Raw genomic sequence first — 15,195 nt, 5'->3', positions numbered from 1 at the left:
ACAGCCTGCAGTCAGTTCATGCGGTGCTAAGCAGTAAGCACAAATCTCAGTACTTTACACATACAGTATTGTAGCTCAAACCTTCAGCATGAGGTAGTATTATCTCCATTTCACTGGGGAAACTGGGGCATGGGAAAGCTAAGTAAACTGGCCTAGAGTAACCCAGCTGCTAAGTGGGAATGCAGACAGGAGAGATGGCAGAGGTGGGACTCGTAACATATTGTCTGACCTCCCAGTTCCTCATTCTCTGTATTTGCAACATCCTCCACATTTACCCCATGTGGGTTGCTACTGGACAGGTGCCAGGGAGTCGGGACTTCCTGAAACAGAGGCAGTGGGCTTCTGAGGGTCTGTGGAGAGGTGTCAGTTAAGGGAGGGACCCTTCCAGGTCCTACAGGTCAGTGATTTCGTGTCCTTGCTAGACAGATTCACCAACTACTAAATAGCCAGGAAGCTGGAATGTAGCTGGACTGAAAAGACCAGGTGAAAAGCATGTTATAGATTCTGCTCATCCAGTCAGGGTTCCTCTCTGCCTCAATTGTCCTCACAGGGAAGGCTACTGCCTTCAGGGCGGCATCCACCCTCAGTCCAGTGCCGTGCTCAGAATGCTTCTTGTCCACACCTTCACTCATTACTTGCATTCCTCAGCCCTCTAAAAACTTCGCACAATTCGGGTTAAAAAATTCTGGTTTTCTTCTAGTTTTAAACAAGGGGGCGGGGGAGTTCATCACCTCCAGTGCTTCACATCTGGATGCAGATTTATCTAGATCTGCTCAGCTCTGAAAAGGCAGACTTCGCTACTTCCAGCATGCTAGCTCTCTGTCCAGTCTCCACCTCAGCTTCGAAACCTGCACGTACAGACGCACTCGAGCCTTCCGGCTGCACAAAGCCACCTTAACAATGTCTTAGCTACCGTCGCACCCCGTCCTCCTGCACATCACCCCAGTTATCAATGACACTCTTCTGGCGTCTCCCAAGGCAGAAATATCTCCGCAATGCATGTATACTGTCATTGTAAATACAAGGCAGCCAAACTCAGCAAGGCCCGCATGGCACCACGCAAGCTTAATTAGTGCTCACGATGGCTATAATTAGAATCGTTTATTGAGTGCTTCCTTCCTAGGTGCCAAGCGCTGTCTTCGTCAGTTTTCAAGCCCTTAAATCCTTCAAGACAACGCTGTGAGCTGGACAACCCGATCTCCATTATGGCTGCGTGCGCATGGGGCACAAAACAAGGGCACTAAACGGCTCCGTCCCTCTCCAGCAGCAGGTTCACTTTCGAACGTTAAAGAATAAGGAAGGAGGGGAGAGAGAAGTGTCAGGGAAATCTTCAGAAAGGAGGGGAGGGCGCGCACTCAGACACTTCCTAGTCATCGTTACTCAGCACTTTGAGGTGAACCGCAGCATGGCCGTCCTGGTCGAAGGATACACCTCTGCCTGGGCAGTCCTAAAGTTGTCCCCAGCCCCAGTCTGGAAGTATCTGACTTACGTCTGTTTGGGGCATGGCCAATGTGATCCTAGAGGGGCTCTAGAGTGTGAGAGGGGCCTGCGATCAACTTCACCCAGCCGTGCACAGTGCACAACGAAGGACGTACGGTTCCTTCCCACCGCGTAAGTTCAGGGCGGTGTCTAGGAGCCCGGAGATCCCCGAGGCTGCGCCGGGCGCCTGCGCTAGCTCCTCCCCTTGGACGCCAAGGTCCCCGTTGGACCGCGCGGAACGCAGGGCCAGCACTACGGCAGTCCCGGAGCTACTCAAGTAGCCGGCTACGGCTCCGCCCTCTGGAATCCTGGCTTCCGCTCCACCTCTTGGAGGCGTGGCTTGGGCGTGGCCTGCCGAGGCGCCTTGGCGGGAGCGGGAGGCTAGGGAGCGCGTCCCCGCCGCGCGCGCCCCCGTCCGCCCCGCCCCGCCGTGCTCCTCCCTGTCGCTATAAAGAGAAGGCGGGCGCTGCGCTCGGCTGCAAGCTCCGTCCGGCGCCTCGGATCCGTTTCCATCGGGTTCTACAGAAACTCGTGTGGTTCCTCCCCGCGACAGCCAAAATGGTGAAGCTGATCGAGAGCAGGGTACGCGTGCCCGGGCGCCGCGCGCACCCCGCGGTGCTGTGGAGGCCGCCCTCTGTACCCCCGCCGGCTGAGCGGCCCGGGGCCTGTGCGCGCCCGGGGGAGTGGGGGGGGGGGCTGTAGAGCACGCCCTGGGGGAGGGGACCCGGAGACCCTGGAACGCCGGGTACAGGAGGTGCACGCACTGGCAGCACCTGGGTTCCCCGAGCTGCAGTCTCCCGCACTCTCCTTACCGCCAGCCCGAATCTGGCGGAGGTGAAACCATGGGACGGGGGTGGGGGTGGGGGGTCCTCCGGTGAACCCGGGTCTGAATCCGGATTCGGAATCCCAGGGAGGAAATGGAGAACCGCCACTCCTCGCGTGTAAGGTGCCATACGCAGCGCGGGGCGCGCTGTGCCGCAGGGCTAGGCCGGAGTTTGCCTCCATCAGTGGCCCGCCACCTAGAGGACCACTGGTGCCCGGTCGGTGCACGGGGGCGGGTCCCTGTTGGGGACCCTGGGATGGGTGCCCCTCCAGGTGACTGCTAAGGAGAAAGGTCCAGGCCGCGCCCGCGGGACTCCTCCTCCTCCTCCTGCGGCTCAGGGCGTGTTTCCGGCAGCGCTAGCTTTGCAATGACTCAGTCCCCAGTGTCTGGGCCCAGGGGCCTCGCTACCCTAAGGTTTCAGTGACTGACCCGCAGTAAGTGGGCTTTGCTGCAATCAGGGAGTAGTCCACTACCAAGTCCTGGTTTTGCCCTTTGGGAAAAGAGAAAAATACCCAGGGGAAAAACTGTTGCCATATTCGAAGGTTTACTGAGAACCAAAATATCCTCCAGATTGGGAAACCCGGTGCCTGTTACACTGTAACTACTCGGGGAATATTTGTAAAGTGGAACGTGAAAGGGGCGGTGGTGGGAATTGATGTATGGAAGACTGTCTTACAGGGTAACCTAGTTAACTTGTTAACCCAGCTAACTAAGGGAGCCTCCCGTTTTGAGCAACTGTTTGGGCCTGGTTGCGTCTCAGTACAAATGAGTTTGCTCAGAATCTACCCACTCACTCACTACCAGTGGTTTAGACTCGGCGCCCATTTGGGTCCTTACCAGTCTAAACTGTCTTCCTTACGGGACCTTTGCCATTCCAGTAGGAAAGGAGTACATGGGTGACAGGAAACCAGTTATTCATAAAAGGCTTGGGCCCCAAAGGTTAATCTAATGAGCTTAAGTTGGCTGGTTTAACCATGCGGAACAGCTGTTTCTGAGGACTGTATGGAGTGGAGTGATGGGCTGTGGTGTCCTGGTTTGCTTTGTTTATTTTTAAGAACAAAACTGCTATTTATTGAACTTCACACAAGGCACTTTGCTCAGTGCTTTACAGACCGCTGTGTTAGACCAGGGTGTTGGCTCATGCCTCTAATCACTAGCACTCAGGAGGCTGAGGCAGGAGGATCACCACCGTCCTGGGCTACAGGTGAGAACCTGTCTCAAGAAGTAAAACACTTTGTATTATTATTTCCTCTGGGATGGGTATGGGTTTGTGTTTGGGGCTTTCAGTTTTGTTTTAAAGTTATGTGTAGGGGTGGGGCATTCACTTGTAGGGATCTCCGTGCTCCTAGACACCGCCCTGAACTTACACGGTGGGAAGGAACCGTACGTCCTTCACTGTGCACTGTGCACTTGTGGTTCACGCCTACCTTGTGGGTCCTGGGTATTGAACTCGGTTCCTCAGTCTTGGTGGCAAGCACCTTAATCTGCTGAGTCACCTTGGCAGCCTCGGTGTGTGTGTGTGCACGCGCACGAGCGAGAAGATAAATGGTAGTGACTGCTCCTAACTACTGCATCTGTGCAGTTTTGTCTCCAGATCATTGTGTCCGTGATGCAACCACTTACTAATTGTGATTTTTAGTTTCTGGAGCTCAGGTTTGGGATTTGCTTCTTAGTAGATAATTCTGAATACTCTTCAAGCCTCTTTTTCAGAGTCCTCGGTTGTTTGACCTAGATTTGATTCAGAGCTGTTTGGGGGAAACCTTGAGAGTGTTTGAAAATGCAGTTCATCCTGCTTTTCATGCAGTCTCGTCAAATTTTTATTGGGAGTCAGCCATGTTCCAGACGTGGGTGTCGTCAGACCAGCCTGCCATACCGTCTTGACCTTTGTCTTGCCGTAAAGAATGGGTGGTGTGGCCTGTTGGAAAATCATACAAGGGGAAGTTTTATATGAACTTTATCTGCATCAACCAGTGGTGGTTTGGAAGAGTGGTTTCCATTACTCTTCACTGCTTTCCTGCCTCCTGACCTTACTAACACTTAGCTCTCTTCATACCCAGAACATGGGGTTGATGGACCTGGATAACTGGGCTCATCTCTGGAAGTTGTCATGGCTGTTCTGTACTATTCTCAGAAATGACACATGCTTATTTTTCTTGAAAAAATATTAGCTAGAAGTTAAAAAACCTAAAAAAGTAATTCACTGTAGTCGGGGCTGAAGAGATGGCTCAGAGGATAAGAGCACTGGCTGTTTTTCCGAGGATGGCTGTTCAGTTACCAGCACTCACGTGGTTTGTAGTCAACTGTAACTCCAGTTCCAGTGCATCTTCTGGCCTCTGAAGGCACCCGGCACCAAGTGATGTACATAAATACATGGAGACAGAAACATGGGTACACATAAAATTAAAATAAATAAAATAAAATAACTATACTCCGTGAAAACTCATTAGGTTTTTTGTTTTGGGTGTGTACATATGTTTTAACTTTATAGTGGTGTATATATTTATTTTCCTTTTATGGCCAGATCTAATATGATTCTTAATTTGTCTTTGTTGTTTTGTTTGTTTTTCCAGACAGGGTTTCTCTATAAACTAGGCTGGCCTTGAACTCATGGAGAGCCACTTGCCCCTGCCTCCAGAGTGCTGGAATTTAAAGGCGTGCGCCACCACGCTGGGCTGCCTTGGTTTTGGATAACTAGTTTGACCCACATTTTTCCCCTGGAGGAAATGTTGACTGCAGATATAGCTGTTTGTGTTTTGGGACTCATCTTTGTTGGCCCAATCTGAGGTTTGGTCAGCACCCAGTGACAGATGCGGTTTAAACGAGTCCCTGGTAACTAGAATGTTAGGTTCCCAGGGTTACAGTATCAAGGCTTTGGGTAAATAATTCAGGGAGGCTGGTGGTGAGGGTTTGTTTTTTAATCATTTTTTTTGCTGGGACTTTCATGTGATAGGTGTTACTTAAGCAAAACAGCCGAAGAATTTCTTCTTGAGGAACTAAAACACGGATTCATCTAAAAAACTGAGTTTTGGTCACAGGGCAAAAGCCAAAGGTTGAGAAGCAGTGTGATCCCAACTCTAGAGGCCCTGTGTAAAGCACACCGAAGGGGCTGGAGAGGTGGCAGAGCCGTTCAGAGTGCTCCCTACTCTCCCAGAGGACCCTCCTTCAGTACCCACTACCCATGGCTCCCGCTCAAGGGTATCTCATGCCCTCTTCCGGCCTCTGTGCACCAGCAGAGAGAGAGAGAGAGAGAGAGAGACACACACACACACACACACACACACAATCTTAAAACAAAGCACACAAAATCTCTTTATGCCAATGGTGACCTGAGTAGAAGGTCTGTCTCCTGGACTCTGCCATGGGGGCTGGGATCTTTCCCATGTTTCACCCTAGACAAGTTCTTTTATTTCCCCATTGGTTAAGTAACCTGTGACTTTTCCATTGCTTAACCGTGTCTTGGGGCTTCTTCCTTCAGTCTTGGAGGCTCCTTTTGTCAGCCCCTAAGAATCCAGTGTCTTATAGGAAGTAGTCAGGTGCTGGAGATGGACCGCAAGGGCAGAGCACTTGCCTAGCATGTGCAGGGCCCTGGGTCCACAGAACCATCACTACGCCCAGATTAGTCAGCTCACAATAGTTTATAAGGTGTTCCTGGAGACGTGAAGACTTTCTCATTTCATCTTGTCAAGTATAATACTACCAACTGTGTGCAAGATTCCTTTCAAGCCACTTTATTTGGTTGCTTTGGATAAAAAGTAGGCCCTGAGAGCAGAAACTCCTAGGTTGTACTTAATATCTCTTTACTGTTTGCTTGTATGTTTGCTTAGGTCTTTTCCTTTTGGCGGGGAGAGGGGTGGTCTCACTGGCTGGCCTGGAACTGGTCAGTGTAGAACAGGTTGGCCACCACCCGGAGATGATGGCCTACCTCTGCCCCCACCCCACCCCCCACCCCGAGAGGGCACTGGGTTTGAAGGCATGTGTCACACCTGGCCGTGTCTTCTGGAAAGTGAAAGTATGTAACACAGGTGTTTCTTTCTCTCTCCTCAGGAAGCTTTTCAAGAGGCCCTGGCGACTGCGGGAGACAAGCTTGTAGTTGTGGACTTCTCTGCCACGTGGTGCGGACCTTGCAAAATGATCAAGCCCTTCTTTCATGTGAGTCTAGGAGCTCTGGGCTTCGAGGCTGACTAGTGGTCACAAGCTGGGGTGAAAGGATCGGTAATGAGTGGGTGGGTGTAAGGGCTGTGCTTGGTTTTCCTGTGTCATTGACCCAGAGTAGCATTAACAACTTACATAATAAAGTTTGCTGGGGACAAGTTTCAGGAGTTAGCTTTGTTTAAGTAATTTTTTTTTCTCTCTCTCTGTCTCTCTCCTATTTGAAACCTGGGCCTAGTGTGAAATTCGGGCCTCAGTTACAGTGCCAAATTAGTTTACACTTGAGAAACTTTGGCTCAGAGACAGCTGTGTCCCTGATGCTTACCTAGTCTCTAAGATGGATTTTTAGACCTGACTGGTGAGATTGCTCAGCAGAAAAGGGCCCTTATGGCTTGCTGGCCTGGTGTGGGTCCTAGAAACCCACACTGAAGAGAACCAGCTCCCAAAAGTTGCCCTATGACTTCCACGTGCGTGTTATGGCATGTATACATACATACAGTAATAAATAAAAACATAAAAAATTTTAGTATTTGAAACTGGAGAGGTACCTCTGGTTAAGAGCTGCTCTTCCAGGGGACCTAGGTTTGGTTCCCAGCACCCAAATGGAGGGTCACAATCTTCTATGACTCTAGTTCTGGGACCGTCAGTACGCTTTTCTGGCCTCTGCAGGCACCAGGCACACATGGTATACAGACGTGCATGCAGGCAAAACACTCATATTCATACAATAAAAGTAAATAAGTCCTTAATCTCTGCATTTCTCTTGAAGCTTAACTATGTTGACTGCCATTATCTAGTTCTAACACTTTTTGGTTAATTTTTAATTTTCCAGTCCCTCTCTGAAAAGTATTCCAATGTGGTGTTCCTTGAAGTAGATGTGGATGACTGCCAGGTACGTAGTGAGAAATTGGATGCTGCCAAGCGTCTCAGAGTGGCCTGTCCTCTTAAGACTGCCCTGTTCTTTAAAGTAAAGGTGTGAAGTAATACCCAAAGTAGGGGGCTGGAGAGATGGCTCAGAGGTTAAGAGCACTGGCTGCTCTTCCAGAGTTCCTGAGTTCAATTCCAAGCAACCACATGGTGACTTACAACCATCTATAGTGAGATCTAGTGCCCTCTTCTGGCGTGCAGGCATATATGCAGGCAGAACACTGTATACATATTAAATAAATAAATCTTATTTAAAAAAAAAAAAAAGTACCCAAAGTAGGGCTCTCTGAGAAGCTCTCTTGGAAGAGCAGGACATGTTCCAGTTATGGTTTTAACCCTAGATACTAGGAGCTGTGTGTGGCGCGTCCTAAAGAGGCCTGTGTTCTACCACCATTCTGAGATGATCTGTAGATGCAGTGAACTTTGGCTCTGGTAGATAGTGGATTGGGTGGCATCCTGAAATTGTGAGGTCACTTTTGAGATACTCTGAACTTCCTATAGCGTGGGAGCTGTGGTCACAGGCTTATTCTAATGGTGCTTGCTTTGAATCAGTGAGAAAGCCCAAATGTCCCAATTAGAACCCTGGTGCCTTGGTGAGCCGGGAGAACGGAAGGGGAAAGTCCAGGCCTGGCTTTATTTAGCAAGTTCTTGTTACGCACTCAGTTTTGTTCTGTGCATTTTCCACATACCGATATCTATACCACCACCAACCCCCAGTACTGGTATCGGCCGCGTTTTAGCGATGGGAAAGCTGAGACGGAGAAGTTGTGTTTGGAGTTGCATGGAGCTGGTGTTTATCAAGTGAGGCAGCAGGGCTCCTCTGCCCTTGCTCCTATCCTCTCCCTCCCTCCCTGCTCCATACACACACCCTTTAGGGGTGCAGATCAGGTTCTTAGCAGCACATGGTCTTTTCTCTCACAGGCCTCTGGGCTGGAAAGGCCCACTTGGGATGGAGCACCAGGGTTCCTGAGGGATGCATGAGCACTTTACTTGTCCCATGGGGCAGGAAGAGGTAGAGAAAAACGCATTGGCCTGGACTCTGGTACTGACTCGCTGGCTCCTGGTTTCTGCTAATCTCCCATCTTCACCTCTTGTTCTCTGTCGACAGTCAGCTCTCCACCCCCAGCCATCAGCCTGGCAAAGGTTCTGGAGGGTCACATAAGGTGTACACCCAGCCTCCGCCATGTCCAGCCTGTTTTTTTCTCGGCACCCTTTGGGACCTGTCTTCACTTGGGCTGTCCCTCTCCCTGACTGTCCTTTCCTGTCTGACGGAGCCCCGGTCAGGAGCCTCGCTCCTTTTCCATGTCCCCATCTCCGTTCACCTCTTCCGTGGCATACTCTGGGTTTCTTTTCCTGCCTTGGGATCATCTTCACTTGTCCCCCTTCCCAGCTTACGGTGGTAAGAAGCGGTGGGTCCTGTGCCGTGCGTGCCGCGCTGCCTGTCGGTATTAACAGTGCGGCCTTGTTCGAGTTACTTTCCTGTGCCTCCTCTCATCCTCTACACGTTCCCGCATCACACATCAGGCCCTTATCCAGATTGAACAAGACTGTAATTGTGAAGCTTTGGAGTGCCTGGCTCCTAAGTACTGGGTGAAACCTGCCTGCTTTTATAGGTAGGGGACATCCGACATCCAACGTGCTCTGTTTTAATGCTGGCATCATCCAGGGAAAGTTTTCAGATTTCATTTTTTTTTTTTTAATAGACCAAAACAGTAAAGTCTGTGTAAATATTGCAAGATCTAAAAACCCTGGAACATACCTGGTCCCAAGCATTTTGACTAAGGGATACTCAAGTGTAACAACATCTCTTTGTCATTCATTAGTCTTTGTAAAATGACCAAGGGGAGTTACTCTTCTTATTAGAAGTATCCAGAGTTAGGGAGGGAGATGAGAATATAACTTGCTTGTGGAAGCAAGAACATTCTCGTTTCTTGTTTTCGCAAACCAATTTGCCCCCGCCCCCACCCCCTTCCTGTATGGTTACTGACCCAGGAAACATTTAGCTCAGTTGACCCATCAGATAATTACACAATTTCTTCTAAGTAATGGTGTACTGGAGTCTAGTGGCCTCCGCATGTGTTACCTTGAACTGCCCACAGTAACTGAGAGGGTATTGACACTCGCCCCGGGTGGGGTGTGGAAGCAGGCTGCAACACACGCCGTGATGGAGACATAGGAAGGCCCTGTAGAACCGAGGGCAGGCACTCCTTCTGCCTCGGTCTCCACCCTCTGTAAAGATATGTAAAGCCACTGGGGACATGGAATGACAGCTCCTTTGTGTCTGTTTGGAACTCTACAGCCAGCACCCTAAATGGCTTTCAGAACTTGAAGTGACCCTGTGACAAACAAGAGCCTTTAACTTTGCTTCTCCATACTCCAAGGACGGTATCATAGAAAAACTAATAGAAAATCCCCTAAACCATCAGAGTAGGAAGAAGTCCTGCAACCAATTCGAATGGACAATTTCACCTGCACCTGCAATGTATAAGAAAATGATTTTACGGTCACAGAAAAATATACATATAGGCCCTTTTAAAAATGATGATATCGCAGTGGTGGCCAAGGGGGTGTGATGCATATTTTCTAAATTAAACCAAAAAACAAGATAGTCTGTAAGCTTTCAAACACCATGTATTTCAGCTTTGCTCAGAAAGCTAGACATGGATTAATAGGAGTGAAGTGACTAAGGATGGTTGGCATTACTGTGATTCTGTAGAAGACTATCCTAGCACTAAGGTTCAGTGTAGCTCTGTTGTACACACTCAAAAAGTCTGAGATTGGGCATTAAGGAGGGAAAACAGGTCAGCAGCTACCAGGAATGGGGTGTGGGTAGTGATTTATTTTAACAAGGGCATCTTGGAAAGTGAGGGGCTGGTCTACACCCTGCTGCTGGTCACATGACCCTGCATTGGTCACAACTCAGAACTTGTGAACTCTGGCAAAATGTGAGTTTTCCTGTATATATATAAGTTTTTAGTTGTTTTTAAAAAGCAGGGAGTAAGGATGTTACCCCAAGTTAAAGGAAGGGATGTTGAAAAAAAACCTCGGGATCAAGAATTGTGTGTATGAGAATGTGGTGGCTCACGCCTGAAATCCCTAATCTGAACAGACTGCAGCGTGAGATTCTAAAAGCAAAAGACCAGTCTGCGGGTCCCTCGGGTCACTCAGAGAGTAGGCTCAGGGCCCATGGAGCATTGACTGGGAGAGTGAAGAAAGACCTAGAATGATGACAGAGCTTTACGACAGGCTTCACTGAAGTCCATAAAAGCTTTATAGATGGCAGCGCTGCTGTGTTTGTGGATATCGACTTGGCATCGTTACAATGTCAGTACTCCAGAATTTCAGTTTAACCCCGTCTGGAGCTGGTGTATTTGGGGAATTTATTTATGGTAATGCTCTGAAATAATATAGACAGGAAAATCGTGGACAGTGTTTTTATTTAAAAAGAATGGAGAAAAAAAGGTGGGGGGGCATTAGTAAAGTTGAATGCAAATGTATATTAAAACACTATTTTAACCCACACTACTTAACCATTGTTAATAATTAACCAGTTAGAGTTAAGCTGTTGCTGGTCTATCTTGATCTCTACTGCTATGTAAATCTAGAAAGGAAAACGTGTAGGAAGTACTGGACATACAGGAATGATAGGCACTGTAAAACAGCTTTCTCTTTTGCTGCTAGACATAGAGACTGCAAGAGCTGAGGCCTTAGTAGATGGGGTGTATGAACTCTACCGGGGTGGGCAGGGCTGGTGGGTTTGCTGGCATAGAAGTCATGAGACTGAAGTACAGTCAGGAGTTCTGCCTCGGGTTGATGAGTGGGAGGAGCGGATCACACAAGTGTACAGGAACATATATGAGGATCGAAAGCGCATTAGGCAAAAACATCATTTCCCTGTCAGATTGAATTGCTGGAGAGATGACTGCGGTTAAGAGCACTTACACAGAGGACCCACCCACGTTGTGTTCCCAGCACCCACAGCAGGTAGCTCACTGTAACTCCAGTTCTAGGAGTCTGAGTCCCGCTGTAGGTATTTATACATTGCCTTAATTTGGGTGTCTTCATCCATGATGAAACACCATGACCAAAAGCAACTTGAAGAGGAAGGGTTTGTTTTGCTGATGCTTCACACAGTCCATCACAGAGGCAAGTCAGGGCTGAAGGCTGGAGCCGATACAGAGGCCATGGAGGAGAGCTGCTTCCTGGCTTACACAGCCTGCTTTCTTATAGCATAGATCTTTAACAGAAGTATTGTTATTCATACAGTGGCCACTGTGGGGTGGTAAAAAGTAGGGTGCATTAGTGTATTTAATATGGGAAAGTCCGTATCTGAATGTACATGTGCCTCTGTGTGTGTGAGAGAGACGGCCTACAGCGTGCATTTTGAAAAGAGGGGTGTGCGTTTAGGTGCATTCGTGACAAGATTAGTCAGTAATGGATAGCTTCCAGTTTTTCTTCATGAGTCAAACTGTAGAATTTTCTGGAACCCAGCAGTTTTAGGCTATATGTGTTTATTCACATATATATATATGTATGTATGTATGTATGTATGTATATGTTGGAAATGATCTAAAAGTCCATTAAGAGGAGTTAAAATGTGAGATAAAATACTATATCACCTTTAAAAAGTCACTTTGACACACAGCAAAATGAGAAAGTTCTTGGTTTTATTCCTGTTTCTTTTTTAGATAGATTCTTTTTAGATCTTTTGTATAAGCATTTTGCTTAAATGTGTGCATGAACACTCACGCATGTGCTTGGTGCCTGTGGGGGGCAGAAGAGGGCATTGGGTCCCTGGAACTGGAGTTAACAGGTGGTTTGAACCACCCGGTGGGTGCTGAGCTCAAACCCGGGCCTCTTAGCTGCTGGGCCGCATCTGCAGACCCCCTGAGAAAATTCTTAATGCTTTAACTAAAAATGTGCATGAAGATACAGTTGCACACAGACACTTAAGAATATCGCATTAAGACCTCCTTTTTCAGTGTTTGTGATTTATTTGTTCGGGGGTTGGTTTGTACACAAGGTCTTTTAGTCTCATCTGGCCTTGAAGTGGCTGTGTGGCTGAAGATAGCCTTCTCATGCCCCTGCCTCCACTTCCCAAGTGCTGAGATTTCAGGTGTGTACCGTCATGCTTGGTTAAGGGTAACTTGGGTTGTAATTGAATATCTGGCCCTTAGCCCAGCAGCATGTGTGCACGCCTGTTATCACAGCACTCGGGAAGCTGAGGCAGGAGGATCTTGAATTCAGGCCAACTTTGGCAATGGGGCAAGATCCTACCCAGAGGGTTAGGATTATTTGCCTAGATGTGTGCAGAGCCCTAGCTTCCAACCCCAGAAAAACAAATAATAGTTACCCAGCCATCGTCTGTATGTACCCCACTCCCTTAGTAAAATTGGAAAAACTTAGCAAAAACCAGGAGCTGCTAACTCAGGAGCAGAAGAATATGTCATTTCCTCTCGATACTGACATGTTGAGAACTTCATTGATTAAACTGCGTAGTGAGTGGCTGTGGCACTAGCTGATCCCAGGAGCCTCCTTGTCGTTAGTGCCTGTGCTTGGACGTAGATGTTAGGAAGAGTTTCTCATTGAGAACGCAGCCTGTTAGCCTTTCAAAGTGTTGCCGCTGTTTTGGTTGTATTGATGCTCATATGTTCAGAAGGTTCTGAGGCTGAGGTTTGGGGTACGTAATGGAAAAGAGGTCTGGGTTTTTGGAATTTTCCATCTGAGTCTAACGTTCACATTCTTGTTTTCATCCTCTCTCCCTGACCACTTTCCCCGACACCCCAGGATGTTGCTGCAGACTGTGAAGTCAAATGCATGCCGACCTTCCAGTTTTATAAAAAGGGTCAAAAGGTATGTCTCTCTGACTTTAAGAACACGGGCTGGGTACAGTGGCACACACCTTTAATCTCAGCACTCGGGAGGCAGAGGCAGACACGGATGGACCTCTGAGTTTGAGGACAACCAGGTCTACATAGAGAAACTGTCCTCAAACACCAAAAAAAAAAAAAAAGAGAGGCAGACAGGCAGACAGACAAAAAGAGACAACAGCTGGGGCTGGGTGTTGTGGCACACTTGGAATCCCAGCACTGAGAGTGACCTGGAAGATGGCTGGAAGTTCAGGTCAGCGTCGCCATGGAGTAAGACCCTGTTTCCAAAAACAGGAAGGAAAAAAATGACCAAGTGGGCAAAAGAGTGTGTGTGTCAACACAAGTGACTGGAGTGACTCACCTGGGGAAATGTGTGTCACCATTGTATATTTCGTGACTGTAGGGCCTTGGCCTGATGTTGCACGCTTTATTCCAGCACCTAGGAGGCCAAGGCAGGAGGATTGCTGCAAGTTTGAGGTTAGCCTCGGATACTTAGTGAGTTGCAGGCTAACCTGGGTTACAAAGGGAGACCACATCTCAACCAAAAATGTACGCACAGAAAGCGCCGAAGTGACTTAAACACGAGAAGTCGGTCACCACTTTCCACACTCAAGATGCCGGGGCTGGGTGTGGTGCTGTGATCTCAGCACTTGGGAGCCTGAAGCACAAGGAACACCTTGGGTCCAAGGCCAACCTGGGGACCAGAAAAGACCTTGTCTCTTTTAAGAAAAAGAAGAAAAAATAAAAGGCATTGTCTTGCTTCCTGGACCTTTATGCATAATGCAGTGCCTAATTGAAAATTCTTCTGTTAAAGACCAGTCACTACTCCATAGCTGGTTCATCATTCATGTCAGAACGCAGACTTTCCTAGACCGTGGCAGGTCACTCATTCTTATTAAGAGCTGTTTCTTGGGGGGGGAAATTGCACTGGAGCCCTTTGGTTTTTCTCCAAAGTGGTTTATTTTAGCTGTTAGTTTTGTCTTTCGTTTTGGTTTGTGTTTTTTGAAAACTGTTATTCAAGAGTCTAAGTAAACTCCCACACTTTTGTCCTTTTGTGACTGCAGCTCTGCAGAATAATGGCTCTGCTCACCAATGTCCTTTCGTCTCTTACCAGGTGGGTGAATTCTCTGGCGCTAACAAGGAAAAGCTTGAAACTTCTATTGCTGAATTTGTCTGATCACCCTGAAAAACAGAACCAGCCACCAGCTGTTTAAACCTGTAACTTTTTTAATTTTCAAACAAATATGAAGTGTGAGGAGAGTCTATGCCCAACTGCCATCTGATTATAAATGACAATAAAATATTAATTCTACCCTTTTTAAAACTGTCTGTTGTCTTTTAATATAAATGAGAAATGGCCTGATCTAATCCCCTTATTTTTAGTAACATTTAGCCTTTGGTTTTTTTGTTGTTGTTGATTGTTCGTTTGTTTTATGATTTAAAGGATAGGAGCCTAGAGAGGTGGCTCCGTAGTTAAGAAGAGCATTGGCTATTCTTGCAGCGGACCTGGGTGGGTTTACTTCCCAGTACCCATATGACAGCTAACCACCTGTTATTTCAGTTCCAAGGAATCCGATGTCCTACTGGCCTCCCTGGGCACCAGGCATGCATGCAGTACATGTGTATACATACATACAAGTAAAACATATTTAAAAACTTTTAAATCTTAAAAACAATTTAGAAGAAATACTAGCTTAATATAGTTTTAGAAAAATCTCATTATGCAGTTACGTTAAAGTCTTTAGGGATTTTTGTTTTACTTTAATAAACAGAAAGTTAGCAGATAAACAGACCCACTGTGTGGTCCTGATGATGAGCATAACTGATGGTTCCTTGTGATGAAACATTACCATGGTCACTGATTTTTAAAAAGCCTAGTTTTAGTGGTGATACAGGCCTGTGGGCCTCATGAAACTGTGTGTGTATACATACGTGGAGATTCCAAAC

At 47.6% G+C, this 15,195-nt stretch overlaps 1 protein-coding gene across 1 annotated transcript; it reads left to right on the top strand.

Annotated features, from left to right (window-relative positions):
- Positions 1-1,901: 1,901 nt before the first annotated feature.
- On the top strand, positions 1,902-14,572 carry Txn (thioredoxin). Its single transcript, XM_006985287.4, has 5 exons — positions 1,902-2,061; positions 6,347-6,451; positions 7,284-7,343; positions 13,166-13,231; positions 14,363-14,572. Exons 1-5 carry the CDS (start codon positions 2,038-2,040, stop codon positions 14,423-14,425), a joined length of 318 nt encoding a protein of 105 aa, XP_006985349.1. The 5' UTR covers positions 1,902-2,037; the 3' UTR covers positions 14,426-14,572.
- Positions 14,573-15,195: the final 623 nt, after the last annotated feature.

The sequence above is a fragment of the Peromyscus maniculatus genome, chromosome 2 (genome assembly GCF_049852395.1).
Source record: "Peromyscus maniculatus bairdii isolate BWxNUB_F1_BW_parent chromosome 2, HU_Pman_BW_mat_3.1, whole genome shotgun sequence".
In the NCBI taxonomy this organism is placed as follows: Eukaryota; Metazoa; Chordata; class Mammalia; order Rodentia; family Cricetidae; genus Peromyscus; species Peromyscus maniculatus.
This window is presented reverse-complemented; position numbering and strand designations above follow the sequence as displayed.